Source organism: Alligator mississippiensis, chromosome 12 (genome assembly GCF_030867095.1).
Source record: "Alligator mississippiensis isolate rAllMis1 chromosome 12, rAllMis1, whole genome shotgun sequence".
Classification (NCBI taxonomy): domain Eukaryota; kingdom Metazoa; phylum Chordata; order Crocodylia; family Alligatoridae; genus Alligator; species Alligator mississippiensis.
In genome coordinates, this window is record NC_081835.1 from 40906939 (window position 1) to 40926665 (window position 19727).

At 54.1% G+C, this 19727-nt stretch overlaps 3 protein-coding genes across 7 annotated transcripts in view; 1 reads left to right on the forward strand and 2 right to left on the reverse strand.

Moving 5' to 3' along the window:
• The window catches only part of CDHR4 (cadherin related family member 4), a 28651-nt gene extending 20179 nt beyond the window's left edge, over positions 1–8472 (reverse strand). The window contains exon 1 of one of the 3 annotated variants that reach the window (XM_059716137.1): positions 8199–8472. In XM_059716137.1, coding sequence (XP_059572120.1) covers positions 8199–8346 — 148 coding nt within the window. In that variant the 5' untranslated portion in view covers positions 8347–8472. Of the gene's footprint in view, positions 1–166; positions 2056–8198 lie in introns of those variants that run through there. The other 2 variants (XM_059716138.1, XM_059716139.1) reach the window with 2 other exon arrangements.
• A 235-nt stretch (positions 8473–8707) lies between these two features.
• Positions 8708–15621, forward strand: INKA1 (inka box actin regulator 1). Its single transcript, XM_006274938.4, has 2 exons — positions 8708–8856; positions 14568–15621. The coding sequence occupies exons 1-2, from the start codon at positions 8806–8808 to the stop codon at positions 15513–15515; spliced, it is 999 nt and encodes a 332-aa protein (XP_006275000.2). The 5' UTR covers positions 8708–8805; the 3' UTR covers positions 15516–15621.
• A 1131-nt stretch (positions 15622–16752) lies between these two features.
• The window catches only part of UBA7 (ubiquitin like modifier activating enzyme 7), a 41941-nt gene continuing 38966 nt past the window's right edge, over positions 16753–19727 (reverse strand). For all 3 annotated transcript variants that reach the window (XM_019497012.2, XM_019497011.2, XM_006274937.4), the window contains 3 exons: positions 19468–19569; positions 18654–18754; positions 16753–17107 (listed from right to left, as the gene is read on the reverse strand). In XM_019497012.2, coding sequence (XP_019352557.1) covers positions 16975–17107; positions 18654–18754; positions 19468–19569 — 336 coding nt within the window. In that variant the 3' untranslated portion in view covers positions 16753–16974. The remainder of the gene's footprint in view (positions 17108–18653; positions 18755–19467; positions 19570–19727) is intronic.

The window sequence follows — 19727 nt, forward strand, 5'->3', positions numbered from 1 at the left end:
TCACAGAGACTCTAGCAAAGAGGGAGCCTACCAGCATAGATCTCTGGTGGTTCTGCTCCACAGGAACCTGCCATCACTCAGCATTTGATCCACAGGCAGTGAATTCTGGCAGGAACAAGTTCTTCCTGTGGCTGGATTGCAGGAATTTCAGCTCTGGTATACCTACCTGAGGTGCCAAGGATGAGGAGCAGCAGTAGAGGCAGGTTCCTGAATACCCCCATAGCTGCCAGAGATACAGTGTCCACAGACTGGATGTGGCCAGGTGGCTCAACTCTGCCTGCCTGTGTTTGGGAAACTGCAGAAGGTTGCTGGGCTGTTGCTATAGACTCTAGGTTATGCTCAGGAAAAGCAGGCACCACCCCAGTCCTGCTGGTCCCAAGGACAGTGGCCACTCCCTCACTCAGATGTTGGTAACAACTTCCAGGGCCCTTCTGTCATCTACTGCCCATGCTGTGCCAGCCTGTGGTCTGTGCTTCCCCGAGCTTTCCCCTTTAGCCTGAATCCTGAGGTCCCTGACCTTTCCTTACAACACAGGGCCTCCTCCTGTCACTGTTAGCTCAGGCTGAGGGACACCATACTTGCGCCCAGCTGAGCTTTTACATCCATTCAAACTTTGTGCCGAGATGCTGTGACTACCCCACTAAGTTGATTGTGTTCTTGGCACACCAAAGCTGGGCTGGCACAAGACATGTACCTTTCCTGATGGGGGTCTTTTCTTTAATTCACAACAGCCAATACAGCTTGAAGCTTTCCCTGCTGTCTGCCTATGCACCCCCAAACCCACACACAGGACCAGGCCACAGCTCCTCATCCCAGAATGCATGCAGGAAGCCCAGACTCCCAGGAAGCATGCAGCCATGAGCCAGCCTTAGGGCTGCACCTAGTAGACCACTGCTCAGCCCCAGGGGCAGCCTTGTCTACCCAATACACTACACAGAGCTAACTCTGCCGCGGCACTGGTTGTAAGTCTAGTGATTGGGGGTTCCCCATGGCAGCTCATGTAACCCCTCCCAGTCCTGTGCCTACTGGGAGCCTAGATGCAGCGAGTGCTGTGCCTGACTCCGCTGTGACTATCTGGGGCTTGAAGCCCTGAGTAAGCTGCCCTGAACCCTTTCACATCAATTACCTAGGGCAGGGGTGGGCAAAATGCAGCCCGCAGGCTGGATGCAGCCTGCCAGGCAATTCTATCTGGCCCGCGGGGCCCCTAAAAAATTTAGAAAATTAATATTTATCTCTCCCTGGCTGCCTGTCATTGGCCCCCCATGGCTTGCCAAAACTCAGTAAGTGGCCCTCTGCCTGAAATAATTGCCCACCCCTGCCCTAGGGGTACCACTTCTCCCAGTATCACATAACCCTTCTACTTGGATGGCAGTAACAGGGGCTGGGCTCAATTTTAGGAGTTTAACACAAGCTTTCCAAATTTGACTCCAGCTTGCATGGAGAAACTTGGGAAAATCCATTTTAACCAGGTGTTCCAAAGTAAAACCACTTTCCAACTCACAAGCAATGTTCAACTACATCATGGTTTATTACAGGGGAAAAGGAAGCAAACAGCCAGCCTTAGAGAAAACTTTAACTATTAACATGAACTGAAACTCAATACAATTAACAGTCTCAGTCATTGGCAAACCAACCTTGGGAACTACCACCTAGACCTCTCAGGTGGGAGGGAAGACTAACCCAAGGCTGCCCTCCAGGGGCTCTACTGCACAGGTGGGCAAAATATGGCCTGCAGACTGGATCCAGCCCACCAAGGGATTTTATCCAGGCTGCGGCAGGTCCCTCAGCCCTGCCTGGGCAAGGTGCTGGGGCATTCTGGGCTGTGGTTTGTGCAGCTGGTCTTGTCATCCCTGGGTGCATGGCAGAGTGGGGGTGGTGTGGTAGCTGGACTCCACTTCCTAGCAGCCCCATCAGTGGCTCCTTCCAGCTGCCACTGCTCGTGTCTCTGACGCCACCAGACCTGGCCCTTCTGTCCTGCACCCACAGCTGGGGATGCTGGACGCAGCAGGCAGGTGGGGTCTCCATGGAGATCATCCAGGACCCCTGTAGGCAAGGCTTGCTTGGCCAGGTGGTTGGGATGGGGCTGCAGCAGGCGGGGAGCAGCATCTGGGAGAAGGACAGGTGGGTGGGGGCCGGGATCTTGGAGCGGTAACACTATGGGGCTGGGACCCAGGGCAGAGCCACAAGCTCCTCCCTGCCTGTCCCTGCTGTGCAGGGATCAGATTGTGGATCTGCCCCAGGCCCCAGCCCTGCGCTGTCACTGCTGCATGATTTCAATCCTGGCCCTGGCCCGCTCACCCATCTCACTCCTGGATGCCTCTCCCTGCCTGCCCACAGACCCATCCTATCTACCTGGCCAAGTGCACCCTGCCCACAATGGTCCTGGCCGTGGAGACCCCACCTGCCTGCTCCATCTGTGTTCAGGCTGGACCAGCCTGGGTCAGACAGTATCAATTACTCACCCCCCACCACACCAGGCCAGACCAAGTTAGCACCCCCCACCCCACATGCCCTGCTCCAGCCTGCAACAGCTCACTCATATTCCTAATGTGGCCATCTAGCCAAAGCAATTGCCCACCACTGCCTACTGCCTACACAAGCCAAAGTAGGAAGTGCTGGGTAGGACAGCCCAACTCATCCTCCTGCCAGGGCTTGCTGCTTTACTTGCCCTACCACCTACACCAGCCAAAGTAGCAAGTGCCAGGTAAGGAGGTTTGCACCTGACTTGCCACTATTCCCCTGCTGGGGATCACTATTCTGGCTGCTGCTACCAGGGTTCACCATTGCTTCTCTGCCACTGGTCCTCTAAGATTGTATAGGCAACCCCAGCTCTATTAGACCCTGACCTACTCAACACCATTCCCAGGGATTTCAGCTCTTACTGTTACAGTGAGCATCAGGCCTCTATCTGAACCTACTATAGCAAGTAGGTGCTTTCCCTTTGAGAAGCTGAATAATACCTGTCCCAAATTTCTCCTTCTTACACACACCATTTCCACGCTAAAACTGAGCACCACTCCAGTGCAGCTCCCTAAGGGTCATAAAATGAAATTAGTAGGTAGTAAGTTTAAAATTAACAAAAGGAAGTTCTTTTTTACACAGTGTGTAATTAAACTCATTGCCACCAGACACTGTAGAAGCTGACACTTTAACTGATTCAAAAAGGGATTGGACAAATTCTTGGAGGAAAGGTGCCTCAATGGCTATTGAGCATGTGAATTAGGGGTACAGCCCTAGAATCAGAACTTCCTAGACCCTCAATGCTAAAGGCTACAAGTGGGAGAGGAACAGTGGAAAAAACCCTGGTCATATCCAATTCACTCTTCCTTTAAGCATCTGCTCTCAGCCACTATGTGACACAGGATACAGGGCAAGATGGATCTATGGCAGTGGTGGGCAAAATACTGCCCAGGGGCCAGATCCGGCTTGCTAGGCAATTTCATCTGTCCTGCGGGCACCCACCAATTAATTATACCTCCAGCCCACTGGTGCACTTTGCTCCCACCCTCCTACACAGGAGGGCCCTGACCCCAGCCCCAGCCAGCATGCACAGCTTCCAGGTGCCCTGTCTGCTGCAGCTGCCAGGGAACCTGCTCAGCTTTCCTGGCTTCCAGAGGCTCCTCATCATGCCCCAGCTGCAGTGCTTGCTCCAGGCAGCAGGTAGGGAAGCTGCAGCTGGGTGGCAGCGCGGACCATGGGGCTGGGACTGGCAGGAGCACGGAGCCTGGGGCCTGTGCCCAGTGGGGTGGTGGGAGCACAGGTTTGTGGTGGGCAGATTGTGCCTGACCAATCTAGTCTCTTTCTATGACCAGGTTACAAAACGCCTGGACACAGGAGGAGGGGTGGATGTTGTATACTTAGACTTCAGGAAGGCCTTCGATACGGTATCCCACCCCATACTGGTGAACAAGTTAAGAGGCTGTGATGTGGATGACTACACAGTCCGGTGGGTGGTGAATTGGCTTGAGGGTCGCACCCAGAGAGTCGTGGTGGATGGGTCGGTCTCGACCTGGAAGGGTGTGGGCAGTGGGGTCCCGCAGGGCTCGGTCCTTGGACCGATACTCTTTAATGTCTTCATCAGTGACTTGGACGAGGGAGTGAAATGTACTCTGTCCAAGTTTGCAGATGACACAAAGCTATGGGGAGATGTGGACACGCCAGAGGGCAGGGAACAGCTGCAGGCAGACCTGGATAGGTTGGACAAGTGGGCAGAAAACAACAGGACGCAGTTCAACAAGGAGAAATGCAAGGTGCTGCACCTGGGGAGGAAAAATGTCCAGCACACCTACAGCCTAGGGAATGACCTGCTGGGTGGCACAGAGGTGGAAAGGGATCTTGGAGTCCTAGTGGACTCCAAGATGAACATGAGTCAGCAGTGTGACGAAGCCATCAAAAAAGCCAATGGCACTTTATCGTGCATCAGCAGATGCATGACGAATAGGTCCAAGGAGGTGATACTTCCCCTCTATCGGGCGCTGGTCAGACTGCAGTTGGAGTACTGCGTGCAATTCTGGGCACCACACTTCAAGAAGGATGAGGATAACCTGGAGAGGGTCCAGAGAAGGGCCACTCGTATGGTTAAGGGCCTTCAGACCAAGCCCTACGAGGAGAGACTAGAGAAACTGGACCTTTTCAGCCTCCGCAAGAGAAGGTTGAGAGGTGACCTTGCGGCTGCCTATAAGTTCATCACGGGGGCACAGAAGGGAATTGGTGAGTATTTATTCACCAAGGCGCCCCCGGGGGTTACAAGAAACAATGGCCACAAGCTAGCAGAGAGCAGATTTAGATTGGACATTAGGAAGAACTTCTTCACAGTTCGAGTGGTCAAGGTCTGGAATGGGCTCCCAAGGGAGGTGGTGCTCTCCCCTACCCTGGGGGTTTTCAAGAGGAGGTTGGATGAGTATCTAGCTGGGGTCATCTAGACCCAGCACTCTTTCCTGCTTATGCAGGGGGTCGGACTTGATGATGTATTGAGGTCCCTTCCGACCCTAACATCTATGAATCTATGAATCTACAACATTACCATTGTAGAGTGTAGACCATAGCTATAGGTGAACTTGCATAACATAAGCAGGGTTAAAATCAGACCTGTTGCTCTCTGATGCAGCAAGTTTACAGCCCTAACTCCACACATCCCAGCCTAGAGCCAGCACAGCATCTGGCCGTGTGGCCACCAGAGGGTGCTCCCATTTCGCTGACTGGTGGGAAGTTGAGTCAGATCCCTAGTGCTCAAAACGAAGCTAGCCTTTGCTCATGTCCGACTGCCTTTTCCTTGGCTTGTCTCTGTGACACTCCCCCATGGGAAGTATGCTCTGGACAGTGAGGGCACCCAGCAGTCTGGGTGAGCCGATTCCTGTTCTTTTCCATTGGACCCTTCCCTAGAGCACAGGGGCACAGGTCCTCTGAGGAAGGGGATACCCAGGGAGGGAGAGCTGGGGAACCCAAACTCCTGTGCAGCCTTGCTTCTCTTTGCACTACTGTTTCCCCACTGATCCAAGCAGAGCAGTCCTCTGCCCTATGGCAGGCTCTGTAGTTCCTGTAGAACTGCACAGACCTCATGCTATACCAGTGCATCTGCCAGGGCTGGGAGAGGAGGTAGGCTATGAGTTGGGAATGAGGGACAGCACTAGAACTGAGATGAGGGAGCACCCAGGGCACAGCTAGCAGGAGACTATGGGTAGGGGTAACAGCAGGGCTGTGTGTTGAGGGAGCCCTGGGCTGGCCTAGCACAGGTTGTAGGTTGGGAGTGAAGGGCGCTGGAACTCCTGACTTGGAGAATCTTGGTGTCAGTCGTCACAAGTGCCTTGAGTATTGAAATCATGAATGACACGTGTCCTTGGCGGCTGGGGGAGGAGCATGCAGTAAGCAGGAAGCTCCTGCAGATGCCACTGGCACTGTCAGCAGCTGGGGGGTGACGAGCACCAACCAGGGGTTGGCAACCATCCACAGATGCCTCTGGCAGTGTTGACAGTGGCCAGCGGTAATCTCTGACCGCCCGCAAATGCTTCCAGCAGTGTTGGTAGTGGTGGGGGGGAGGGTGGAGAGTAGCAATCGCCCACAGGCGCCACCGACAGTGTCAGGGGTACCTTTTCATAGGGGGCGCACCACTACGCTCAGGGGGCACACATGCACCCGCGTGCACCTCCTACACGTCACCAATGATTGAAATACTATGGCCAGAAAAGAGCACTCTGTTTAGCCTTGGCTCTTGGCCCTGGTGGGTCAGAGGGTTGCACTTGGGGATGGTTCACAAACAAAGGGATCATCAGGGAGCGGGGAGGGGGGGGACTCTGACCATTTTCCAAGGGTAGGCAGTGTCCCCTTGGCAGATGCCATTGTGGGGACTGGATGGGTGCTCTGGAAAATATGGTATGTGATGACAGAGGAAGATCAGAGCCTGGGTGGATCAGAAGCAAGATATGTAGCCATGGAGGCTGCCTGTCTCTCAGACCAGCCCCCCTACAATTGCCCTATATGTCAGTCATTGCACTGGTTTCCCCTAGCTTGGAAACATGTCATAGGTGCTGGACTAGATCAGAGGTTCTCAAACTGTGGTCTGCAGACCACCACTGGTCCACGAGCTCCATTCAGGTAGTCCACAGAAAGGCTGCGGAACAATCGAGAATATCTGTACTTGTAAGGTAAGACTACTGATATAAAATATGAGTTGTGTGCTTTGATTTGTAGAACAAAAAAAAGTCTATTAAGTGGTCTGCCTAGACACTTAGCAATTTTCAAGTGGTCCGTGAAAAAAAAAGTTTGAGAACCACTGGACTAGATGATCTCTGAAGGTCCCTTCCAGCCTATTTGTCTATATACTCCAAGTTTATTGCAACTGTCAGAGGGTAAGAAAGTTAGTGTCTGTACTAGGTCAAAGACCATGATCCCAGCTTGTCCCATGGCCCTGACCAAGGCAGTTCTAACAGAGTGGGTCCTCCAAGGGCATGCACTGTAGCCTGTCCAGAACCACCCAAAACTGCCAGGAGCCTTGGCACAAGGAAGCCTAAAGTCTGGGTACCAGCAGCTGGGACAAGAGCCCAAGGTCCATCCCAGTATGGTGGGGTGCATGTGAGCAAGGGCAGGAGTGGGAAATGGCTAAAAGGAGGGCTGGGGGCTGTCCTGAAGCTGAGGGAAGTACGCTAGGCTTAGGCTGATCTGTGCCATACATATAGATGCATGGTGGCAGATTCCTGACCCACTTCCTCCCACAGAGAGCATGACCATGTGTTCGTTCCACTTATTTGGGGCTGAAAATGATTAACAACATCTCAGCTGCCCTGCAGCTATACCCACAATGCCCTTCCCAGGCACTGCCCTCCTGCCAGTGCCAGCCCCAGCTGCTCCTGGACATGTGAGGAAAAGCCTGGCTTCCTGCTATAGAAATGGGCTGTCTCAGGCCTGGCTGGGACTGTACAGGCCCTTAGTGAGGGGGTCAGGGCATGGTGCCAATTGCAAGGGGTGGAGGCTACAGGCTGGGAGTCAAGGCTGTTCCTCTGGTTCCCAGGGAATGGCCTTCCTCCTGTGGCACTGCTCCTTGCCCAAGCGTTGGGAAGGTAGAGGCACCTGTGATAGAGACAATGCTTTGTCAGCCTAAGAGCACTCCTTCCTCTGACCAAGTGCTGTGCCAACAGGTCCCTTTCTGGCACAAGGCTTTTCTGATACCACTGTTCTTACCTACCAGTCATAGCCAATTCTTGTTTGTACATCTTGGGATGCACTGCCAAAAGCAAGGGGTTGAGTCCACTGGTCTACATGTGGCCTCAGCATCCTGAGTTGGCCCTGGTCTATGGAAACAACACTGGCCCGGTGGACAGGCTGCTCGTGCCAGCAAGTGTAGGGGAGCTGGGTGCTGAGATTTGGAGTCCCCAAAAACTGCACAGTTAATGCACAGAAGGAGCCTCCAATGCACATTGGCTCCGTGGCCTGTGTCGTGCTCCTCCTGCTCTCCTCAGTCACAGCAGAGGTCCACATATTTTCCAAGGCACCTGAGCCAAGGTACAGACCTGGGGGGAAAGAACACTAGAAGGGCAGCAGCTTACCTCTGTCACTTGTCTGTGCCACACATCGGGTCAGCTCCTATTCCCGTTACCTGCCTACCTCGTTCTTGTTCCACCCTGTTCAAATCCCCGAAAAACAGTCCACCTTCCACTGGGTGCTTTCTGTGCCTTGGTCTCACAGTTGAAATGAGGACCCCTTACCAAAGTAGATGCATGGACGTTTTTTCAAAGGACTGGAGCAGGAAGACTGGGGCAGGATCACCCTCGTGTCTCGCAGGAGGAGCAGGATCTGTCCCAGCCCCTCTGCTCCAGGGAAGGGCCCAGGGTGCAGCCACAGCACAGCATCCATGCTCCTCACAGAACAGACCCGCACTGGGGCCCAGCCCCTAGGGCCGTCTCCGGGGCGCAGCGGCAACGCGCCACCAGCACGCGTGATACAGCGTCCGGCAGCCGCGGCATAGCCCCCCGGGCCCGCCCGCTGCGGGCTGCTCCTACCTGCCCGCCCTGCCCTGCCCTGCTCCGGGCCAGCTGCTCGCGCCTGGGCCGGGACACGCTGCCAGCGGCCGCCGGGCACGCTGCCCTGCCCGCCCCGGGCGGAGCTCGCCTTCCAGCGCCCGCCCATTGGCCAGCCCGGGCCCGGCGGGGGGCGGGGGGCGGGGAAGCGCCGGGCCCATTGGCTGCCGCCGGGCGGGGGCGGCCTTGGCCGAGCCAGGCTGTGCGCTGGGACGCGCCCGGGCACGGGCTGGGCTGGGCTGGGCTGACGGAGCGAAGCGGCCGTCCGGGACCCTCCGTGCGGGGCGGCCCTGCCATGCACCGCGCCCGCCTGGACGTCTCCTCCGGCCACCTCCGCTCCGAAGCGGTGAGTGCGGGGCTCGCGGCGCGGGGGCCGGCGGGGCTGCGCTGCGGGACAGGGGCTGCCCCGCGCCTCGCCTCGGCCGGCGGTGCTCCCGGGCGGGCTCAGGCCGGGCTCCTTGTCGCTGCGGGCGGGACCCGGGCGGGAGCGCAGGGAAGTGGAGCCGAGCCCCGCTCCAGCTCGCGACGGGGCGGGCGAACGGGGTCTCTGAGCTGAGGACATCGGGCACTCAGGGCTGGGCTGAGCACGGGGGCAGGCTGGCACGGACCGTTTCCCATCCGCTCGGGGGCGCCGCTTCGCCCCGGGGCTGTCTCTAGCTGAGCGGCGGAGCCAAGTGCCGGCTTTCCCGGGGTGCTGGCAAGTCGAGGCTGTAGCAGGAGCCACCTCGTGGCAGGACTGCCAGTGCCTGCCTGCCCGCTTCCCTGGGGTGGTGGGTGGATGGGGTGACGCTGAGAGCAGTCGGTGGGGGTGCGAGGCTGCTGCTCGGGCCCCACGGTCCCAGGGGGCTTCACCACTCAGACTAGCTTTGCCTTTAGCAGAGCAAGGGGCTGACATTGGCCCTAGTCTCTTAGTGCTGACCCTGTGGGGCTGCAGTCACTGGGCTTGTCCTGCCAGGCCCTGGGACTGGCTGGAAAAGACAGTAAGGTCAAGCCCCCTCTTCTCCTTTGTGGCTCCACTCTCAGACAAGGGTCTCAGGGGTCCTAGAGTCTGGTTACTTCAGAAAATCTTGGGTTTGGGGCACATGTGATGCACTAGGCAACTTCAGTACAGCCTCCCTCACCAAGCATGTCCCTGACTTGCATGTGCACACCCCTACCATGCATGCACATAAATGCACACACGCATGCACACACATACACAGACTCCCCCACTACAGAGACATACATGTACATATACAGAGTGCCCACCACACACATCCAAACACATGACAGCATGATTCTCTTTCACACACTGTGGCTCTGTGTAGTTAGTGTCCAGGGGAGACCAGTGGGCTGTGATGGATCATCTCTTCCCTTCCTGATGCTTCAGAAAGAAGTACTTTGCAGGAATTTTTACACTGGATTTCAAGATGGTTTGAAATAGAATGTTGCTGAGTGACATCATAATGACATCAGACCTGGGGACTCAGTGAGGCCAAAGATGCTAGTGATATCAGAGTTGGGTGAGACCAGAAATCGGGAAGGCAGTTAGCATAGAGATGGGACTAGTTAATTCTGACACCCTAATGCCCAAGACCATTATATTTTGACAAGGCGGGCACTGGGAAAAAGTGATTCCTGAGGATGAGATCTTTTGGGCCCAATGTCACCTTGCACTGAGTCTGCTCTTGCTATTTCCTCTCACTTGAGTTCTGGGAATTGCCTGGCTAAGGCTATAGACATAAGAAATGTCCCCAGGAGCTTTTGATCAGACCCTTCACCATTTCAAAACCAGGTTTTGGGGTCTCAGAATAGTGTTGTTATTGGGGAGCACTGATCTCCTGCAAGCTGACACCTGGGGGAACTTACCACATTTGAGAAGCTCTGATCTTTGATCCCCATGGCAGTTGTTTCCAATTCTAGTGTTTTACAATAGTGGGGGGCAACCTTTTTGGCAGGCATGCCACAAATGAGCCCCACACCCACCCCAAGTGCCACGTCCATCCCTTTCCCTTCCCTGGCCTACTGCTCAGCTTTCTGCTCCCTGCCCTGTACTTCTTGACCAAGCTGCTTTCTGCTTCCTGTCCTGTCTGCCACTGTGTTGCTTGTCCCATCCCCAGTCTGCTTCATGCCATATAAAGAGGCTGCTCATGCCAATTGTGCCACCTGTGCCATAGGTTGGCTACCTCTGGTTTACATCTCAAGTCTTCCAGTGTTACTGGAGACAGGGCACTGGCCCAGGCCTACCCTGGCCTGTAGTTTTCTGAATCCTGAGCTTCTGCTCCCAATATGCTGTGCTGTGCCTCTTCCTGTTGTGTTTGGTGGGCTGGGTGGTACTGTAGCCAGAAGAGCAGTGCTGGGGCCTGAGGTGATATCTTGGGGCAAAGTTGGACGCTCAGGGAATGGCTGAGGGATTGGGATCCAAAACTGTGCTCCTCTGAATGCTTCATTTTTTGCTTTTGTCTCCTGAAGCTAGCAAAAGTTTGGAATTTTGTTGGGGTTTTCTGGGTCATGTCACCCAACTGGTGGCTCAGGGTGGTTCATGGAGATAGAAGCCTCTGGGGAGGTGCACCTCTGCAGTGACACCAACACGGGTACTGGGTGCAGTGCTAGTGGGAGCAGATCCTACTCGCATCAGGCCAGCAGCATCTAGCAGAGTAGAGGATAGTTCCCCTGGGATTGGCATGGCTTACTGAGTTTCCTAGCTGTCTGACCTTCTTAGTGCAGGCTTGGGGGTTGGGGCATGGAATTGTGACTGTTTGGCCCCTGTTTAGGTTTCAGCTGATGGGGAAACAAGCACAAAGTGGTTTCTTTGAACTGGACCAAAATGGTGGTATGGATTTTTATCTCCACAGTGTTTTTAAAATTTCAAAATTTTGAACTGACTCAGGCTGTGAACATTTTCATAAACATTTTGCAGGATGCAAAAAGCACTTCTCACCCAGGTGTAAACATGGGCTTTTCTTATCACAGCAAAGACAAAAGGATCCTTTGTGGATCCCTGCATTAGGCCTTTCTGTCCCAACAACTTTGGATCCCCCTAGTACCAGCTTGTGCTTGAGCAGAAATAAACCTGATTGTGAAGTATAAATCCAGGTGCCTGGGAGAGCTGCCTGGGTGGGGCATGATGGCTTGCAGGTATTGTAAGTGTGTGGGGGTGGATGAAAGCATGAATAGCCCCACCCCACAGCCCAGAGGAAGAGCTGCAATCCAAAGGTGCTGGGGTGGGCATCAGGCTGAGTTCTGTGTTGGGAAGACCAAACACTGAGGCTTCATATTCTTATTTAATGAGTGGCAAGCTATGTGTAGCCTTTCTTGGTGAGGCTTGTGACATCTGGTCCCCTCACATCAAGTCACATCCCTACTCCAGTCACTTCCTGAAGTACCTTCTCAAATCACATCTGCAAATATTTGGGGCTGGTGTGGACTTAGCATATTACAGATGTGTATAGGAGAGGGCTCAGAAGGTATAGAGAAATGTGAGGGAAGATTTGAGTTCCATTTTTTGATAGAACCTATGCTGGAACAGCTCAAAATGCAAAATGTGTTGTCGCAGACTGGGCCTCCTGGGGTTACTCCCCAACTGTATCTGGGAACATTGTCTAGTGCTGAGAGCATGAACAGGAAGCCAGGGCTTCTGGACTCAATCTCCAGCTCCGCCAGACTCCCTCCATGACCTTTGTCAGCCTCAGCCCTGGATCCATCTTATGCTGAGCCCTTGTCTGAAAATGAAGGGCATGACATGGGCCATGGGCTTTGGGAACCCCAATGGGAAAGCCCCTTTCACTTCATCAGTGAGTAGTAGAATTATCTTTGTGAGAAGCAGTGCCAAGGTTGTACTGAACCTTGCTGGGCAGTTTGGGGTGGGTGGTACATTTTCTTTCTGCCCCACCTAGCATGTCTATGTAAGGAGCTGTATGTTGTGGTGCTCAGCTCAATTGTGTCCCAAAGCAGGATGGCTCCCCCTGTGGGCTCTGCTTTAGACTCCCCTGGGCACTGTGTGGCTGCCCCCATTCCCTTTCTTCTAAGAATTGTGAGTACCCCGAGCACTATGCATTGCCTAGGACTGCTGTTGCAGGAAACACTTGGCTCCTAGGAAGTTGTGCCTCATCATGTTTCAGCCTGCTTGTGTGGCCTTTTGCCCCACTGGGAATTTCCAGCTTTCTGCCTTAAATTGTGGGCATCAATTGGAGCTCAGCTTTGTACATGAGAGTTGGGGTCTCATACGGGGCAGTAGCTGGGAACTTCCTGTAGGTCCAGGCTGGCCACTTGCAAGGCTCTCCTATCCCCTATACCATCCAGTGCTCGGTGCTCCAGTGCACCCTGTCTGGCACCTTTCTGGCCTCCTATTGGGCCAAGGTGGTGTCCCACCCAAATGTGTCAGTCCCTGGCAGGCTGGGACTTGGGCTGTAGCTGCAGATTGGGGTGGGGCGGCTGCTTGCTCACCCTGACATGCTGCTACATGCTGGCCAGGCCCTGCGCAGGAGTGGCAAGGAAGTGCTGCCTCAGGGCTGGGTGCATGGGGGACAGCCAGGGCCTGTATATGCAGCTCCCCACACAGCTCTACACGCAACCTAGGCAGCTGCTGTTGGCCTACTGGCACCACAGCGTGGGCACCTTGGCTGAGCTAGCCAAGGCCCTGTAATCCTGCAGGATAGCCACACTGACTGTTGCTGAGAGGGAACATGTGGATCCCTAGAGGGAAGAGGCCTGGCATGCCTCCCTGTCCAGGGCAAGTCCCTGCTTCGATGTCAGGGTAATGCTGAGCAGTGTGGAGATCAGGGAGAGACAGTGGGATGTGTCAGAGATTCAAATGAGAATTGCAAAGTCCTAAACTTAGGACAAAACAATCCCATATCCTGCTACAGGCTTGGGACCAACTGGCTAAGCAGCAGCTCTGCAGAAAAGGACCTGGGGGTTACAGCGGACAGTAAACTGGATATGAGTCAGCAGCGTGCCCTTGCTGCTGGTCTAACAGCATACTGGGCTGCACTAGTAGAAGCATGGCCAGGAGATGGAGGGAAGTAATTATTTCCCTCTGTTCAGCACTGGTGAGGCCACATCTGAAGTACTGTGTCCAGTTTTGGGCCCCCCACTGTAGAAAGGATGTGGACAAATTGGAGAGCCCAGCGGAGGGTAATGGAAGTGGCTTGGGGGCTTGAGCACATGACTTATGAGAGGCTGAGGGAACTGGGTTTATTTAGTCTGCAGAAGGGAAGACTGAGTAGGGATTTGATACCAGCCTTTAACTACCTGAAGGGTGGTTCCCAAGAGGATGCAGTTAGGCTATTCTCAGTGGTGGCAGATGACAGAACAAGGAGCAATGGTCTGAAGTTGGAGCGAGGGAAGTTTAGGTTGGATATTAGGAAAACTTGCACCAGGAGGGTGGTGAAGCACTGGAACTGGTTGCCTAGAGAGGTGGTGAAATCTCCATTCTTGGAGGCTTTTAAGGCCCAGCTTGACAAAATCCTGGCTGGAATGATATAGTTGGGGATGGTCCTTCTTTGAGACTAGATGACCTCCTGAGGCACCTTCCAACCCTAATTTTCTATGGTTTTATTATTCTATGATTTTTATCTGTGCCAGGGCAGAGTGTTGATTCTCACTTGGGAGGCAGAGAAAGGGGGGCAAGCAAAGTGTAAAGGAGTAAAAGTTGCAGGGAAGTGGTTGCCACTGTCAGTAGATGAACACTGTGATGTTCTCTGATCATGTTCAGGGAGTCAGTGCTGCTGCCCAAGAAGCCCATGGGAGCAGGATAGGGCTGGCACTGAACTCATGCATGGATGACAAGGCCCCAAGGTCTGTCTTTTTTTATTTTGTTCCACTTTGGCTCAGCAGTGACAAAGCTGCTGCTGGTGGGGTATCAACCTGCTGCTGGACACATGAGGAGGGTGCAGAGGGTATGTAACAGGTGCTGCCAGGGACAGGAGGGGTGATGTCAGGGGGTGGAAGAGTACTTCCGGGACAGATGATACCTGAGGTAGGAAAGGTGATGTGTTCTCAGAGACAGGAGGGCACTGATGGGGTGTGTGACACTTCCACAGCTGGGGTAACTAACATGCCTTTTTCTTCTCATAGCTGTGCATGAAAGCATCAGGGGACACACTGCGGGAGCAGATGCAGTGCATGATGCAGACTCTTCATAACCTTAAACGCATGCAAGACCAGGCCCCACAACCAGAGCCTATGAAGCCAGTATCTGTTCCTGCCAAGCCTTGCCAGCAGCAGTGTACTGAAATTCGGGCGTCAGACACCTCTGAGGTGGACTCAGCCTGCTGTTTGGAGCTGGCTGGTGAGGAAGAGGAGCGGGCACTACCTGCCTTGTCCCCACCTGCCAGTGAAAGGAGCCTGGAGTTCGATTCGGGTTATTCAGAGGTGTCAGAGGGCACGTGGCATGAGGAGGAGAGACCAGTGCTGCTCAGAAACCCTCTGCCCCCATGTCAGCGGGCACACCGGCTCTCCGCAGGCAACTTCCTCTGTAGCAGCCCCAGCCAGGCCCCCAGTAGAAGGGTCCGGCCCAAATCCACATCTGATGCCTGCCTAGAGCAGTGGCGGGTTCTGGAACCAGCAGATGCACAGGACTGGACTGTTGCCCTGCTGTCGCAGAGCCGTAACCGGCAGCCATTAGTGCTGGGGGACAACTGCTTTGCCGATCTGGTGGAGAACTGGATGGACTTGCCTGAAGTGGGTGCCGAGAGCTGCCGATTGCAGCCTCCAGAACCCCCACGCTGGCTAGGAAAGTCCCACGGCTTTCTGCTTAGCCTCTCGGGCAACGTCCGACGCAAACTGGCCAGCATCTCGCGTCCCAAAATCCATGAAGCCCCACGGCCTAGTGGACGTGACCCCTCTAGCACCAAGAGGTTTTCCTGCCCCCTTGGTTTTGGCGGGCGGCCCAAGGGGCCCTACCTCCATCAGTCCCACAACAACATTGCCCAGCTGGCCACAGACTTCAACTGCTTCGCTGCCCTCATGAACAGCCGGAGCCGGCAGCCCATCATCTGCAATGACATCATTGGCTACATCTGAGTCCAGCCTAGCTCCCGCTCCACCTCCCCTACCTTGCATTCTTCTAACCAAAGCCTAAATTTTTTTTTACCACAGTCTGTAAATAAAATCTTTTTGTAATGACAAAGCTGAAGCCAGAGTTCATAGCTGGAGGTAATGTGGTGCGAGCACTGGCCACAAGGGGCTTGTGTCCTGCTTCCCTGCAGGTGTGGAAACTGTGCTGGGCATGAAGGTTTGGTGCCAAATTTGCCTGCAGGCATGGGACCAGCTTCCTCCCATCGACACTGCAACAGTTTGTGCTGAGCTTAATTTATACTGCTGCTGCACATGCTGTGTAGTGGAAGGTACCCAGAAGCACATGCTGCCCATAGGCATGATTTGCACACATACAAAATATGTATACACCCCCGCCCCCCATACACACAGCCTTTCTGAAACAGCATTATTCCCATATGCACACACATTCGCCGTAACATCATCTGCATGTCTGAGCGTTAGAAGTGTAGTTGGCTAGTCCACCCCTCATGAGGCAGTGCAGACTGCTGTGGTGCCTGCTGACACCCCTGCTGAATGTAGTGGCATGATCAACTGCCACTGCTGTCATGGCTATTTTCTGCACCCCCTGACAAAGGTGGCTACTTCCCTGTTGCCCCTCCTCAGTTACACTACTGCTGAACATGTGCACGCAGACACACAGCCCATACAGATATACATGCACCTACTAAGAATGCCTCCACCCCCCCCAGACCTGATGTATCACTTTGCACTTACAATGTGTATATACATACACTCCCACCGACATTTGCGTGTGCACACATGTTCCTACATACATGTACCCATTTAATGATGCACATATACACATGTGAAACAATTTGCTTGCTCAGAGCAGTTCATTATGGGAGTGGACCCTGTCCTATGAAATGCCACTGGCTGTAGGTTTGTGACACTACCAGAGCTCTTCAGCAGCTATATTTTGGCTACACCCAGCCCCCATGGCCAAGACTGCTTGTGTAGGGCAAACTTTCGGAGGTTCCCTTTCCCTTATACTGAGATTCTGCACTTTTTCCCTGCCTGCCCCTTCTACTCTGCACCACAGTTAGACAGGGTCAGCCATTAGTGCCCAGAGTAGGCCCTGCCCTTTTGGAAAGGATTGGACAGGGCACTCAGAGGTCACAGACAATTCAAGGCATGCTGTTGAGCTGCACAAAGGGCCTCATGGGCTCAACAGAGTCAGTTCTGACATGGGCAGGCTCCCAACTGCAGCAATCATCACAGGTTTTATTAAGCATTTATCTTGATGAGGGTCGCATCAGTGCTTTATTATCTATGCAGAAATGCCCTATCAAGCCCAGCCATGAAAAGCTGCATAGATACAGAAGAGAGGCTGCCTTGTGTTCTCTGTCCATTTGGCTCCCAGCTGACATAGGAGTTGAAGGAGGAGTGCACTGTACCTACACGAGGCAGACTTCAGTTACTGAATTCAGCGGAGCCGGAGGTGGATGGGGGGTAAGGTGGTGTCATCATCCTCATCTTCACAGATGACCTGCAGCACCAGGACAGGAGGCAGCTGCTGTACCGCATTACTGGCATCACCTCTTATAAGCTGGGTCAATCTAGTGCAATGGAAGAAAAAGGGTTAGCATGCCAAGGACAAGGTGAAACTCCATCATGGAGGGTGCTGTTCGGTGCACACACTGGCATGGACAGGGCATGCACCATTCAACCAACTCAACCAGTAGAGCTAGGGCATCAGCTGAAAGACATCAAGCTGTCCCTGGGAATGGCCCCAGCTGCCTTAGCCAAGGACCAGAACTGAATGCAAAGGACAACTCACTCAAATGCTCTTCCTTGCCTCAGTTTCCCCAGGAACACTGGTCCCCCAGGGACTGCGAAGCATGATCTGTACTTGGGTGGGGTGGGGGGGGAAGTGGGTGGGTGATTTGGGTTCCTGAGCTTGCCATGGAGAAGTCTGTACAGCTTTGAGGTTTAGTGTCCCCGTGGCACACTCAGGGAGTCTGTAACTGCCCCTCTCTGGGTTCTCCTCTTGTCTCGGTATGTTCGAGGCATTAAGGCTGGCATGCTGTGCATGGTGGCATTAGGGTGCAGCATTCACAGGGGCTCCAACACCTGAAATTGTCTAATAGGGCTCGACAGCCACAGTAGCCCCATTCTGACCCTCCTGACAGCCTAGTGTGGTGTCAATGCCATCCTAGCCACAGCCTAGGTTGTCAGCATAGGACTGGGTCACTGCTTAGCACTGGATGGCTGAGCAGGTAGCCTGCAGAGGCCTGGCCTGAGCTTCTTGCTAGGGAAGCCAGTACAGGGCTGGGCTGGGGCCCCAGCTCCAGGCAGAGGAAGGATTGACAGCAGGATGTTTATCCTGCAGGGCAGGCAGGCCAGGGCGAGGCTTTGCAGCTGCTAGGATGAGCTTGGCAGCTGGAGGAGCTCAGCCTGGATGGGAGGGGCACAGCTCAGCTCTTCATGGGCTCTTTTGGTGTACATCCACATACCCACTGGGCCCAAGAGCTCTGGGGAGCCAGGGAAGGGAATGTAGATGAACATCTGGGTTAAGGAGGAAGAGCCCTGGCGAGCTGTAGGAGAAGGGGGCAGCTGGAGCTGGAGTCAATTGGTCCAACAAAAGTGGTTGTGCAAGCTGGGGAAGCTGGACACAGCGGGCTGAGCATGGTACCAGGTTGGGGAGGGATGTCAGGGTCTGGGTCCCACCATGCCCACCACTCCCTAGGATAACAGTGCTGGCAGCCCCTCTAAGCATTTCCATTATCATGGGGAGGGGTTTGGCACAGGTGCTATAACCAGCCATGGACCTCTCAGCCCCCTCACCTCCTACTGGCACTACAATGACACAGACAGATTGACAAGACAGCTCCAGTAACAGCTGCACAGCCAGAGGACCAGTCAGTGGAGCACCTTTTGTAAGTATGGGCTGAGAATGCCTCAATGCACCCATTCTTGTGGAGCACAATCCCTTCCACCTTTACCTTGAATTCTGATCTGCAGTCCCTATTGTCCCAGTATCCAGCTCCTGTCATATACACAGCTCTGCCAGTGTCCCTCAGTCCTGACACACAACCCTGGCCCTTCTAGATGCATAGAAAGATGCAAATCCTTGGGTCTAGATGGGCCGAGCACACAGCCTACCTCTGGATGAGTCGCTCCTCTTGTTTCTGCTTGCTCCAGAGACTGTGGTAGAGGGTGGCCTGCTCATGAAGCAGCATGCTCACCGCCAAACTATGAATGGTCTGCAAGACAAGAGTGAGCAGATAAGCTTGTCCTGGGAGCAGGGGCTTTCAGTCACTCACTTTCATTTTTCATGCATCAAAAGAACAGCAGAAAGTGGGATGAGAACAGTGTGAATTGGGCATCTACCCATTTCAGGGTGGCTCCACTTGGGAAGGCAATGGTATTGCTCACCAGCCCCTGAAAAATGGTCTGATACCACAGCCTGCAGTACCAGGGGCTGGGTGGCAAAGTCCTGGCGCTGCACCTTGTAACCATCTCTAAATGGTGATCACTTCCCCCAACTGCTGCAGAAAAATGAACGTTACTCATCATAATTTTGTGAGGAACTTCTGAAACAGTGTTTGGGGTTTAAATGAAAATCTGAACAATTTCACCAGAAATTGGAATTTTGGGGGAAAACTGAATTTGACAGGAAGCCATTTGAGGCCCCCAAATGCACAAGTGAATATCTTGTGTGCATATGCAGCACTGACATCCCCCCATGAGAAGTGGTTTGGTGGATGTGCTCCCCCATCTGTCAGAGTAACATGGGCACAGAGACCCAGCCTCTCTGAAAGGGGGCAGCCATGTCACAAATCTCCATACAGAAATGGCCAGGATTCTGCAGGGAAAGGCAAGAGTAGGGTGATTCAGTGTAAGAGGGAATCCTTATTCTCAGAACCCCTCTCCAGAGCCAGGCTCCCACCGGCAGGGCAGGAGCAGGCTTCTTCACCTTCAGATGGTCCAGAAGCTCCTGCAGTGTCATCTCCTTTCCATCATCTCTGATCCCTTGCACCCTGAACCGGTCCCAGCAGCTCCACATCTTCTGGCCATACTAAACACAGAAAGTCATAAAGGGAGGGTGACTGCTGGAGCCAGCTTGCTGAGGCCGCCCTCCCCACAAGTCCCCAGGCCAGCTCAGAGTGCCTCAGCACCTGGGAGGGCAGAGGATCTAACAGAAGCCATCCCCCTATCCATCCTGGCTCCTGCTTA

What these genes read in the sequence shown, in the direction of transcription:
- INKA1 (XM_006274938.4), top strand. Translation starts at nt 8,806, where the DNA reads ATGCACCGCGCCCGCCTGGACGTCTCCTCCGGCCACCTCCGCTCCGAA. An exon ending in GCCACCTCCGCTCCGAAGCG is followed by an intron (nt 8,857 to 14,567) that starts GTGAGTGCGGGG and finishes TTCTTCTCATAG; the next exon opens with CTGTGCATGAAAGCATCAGG.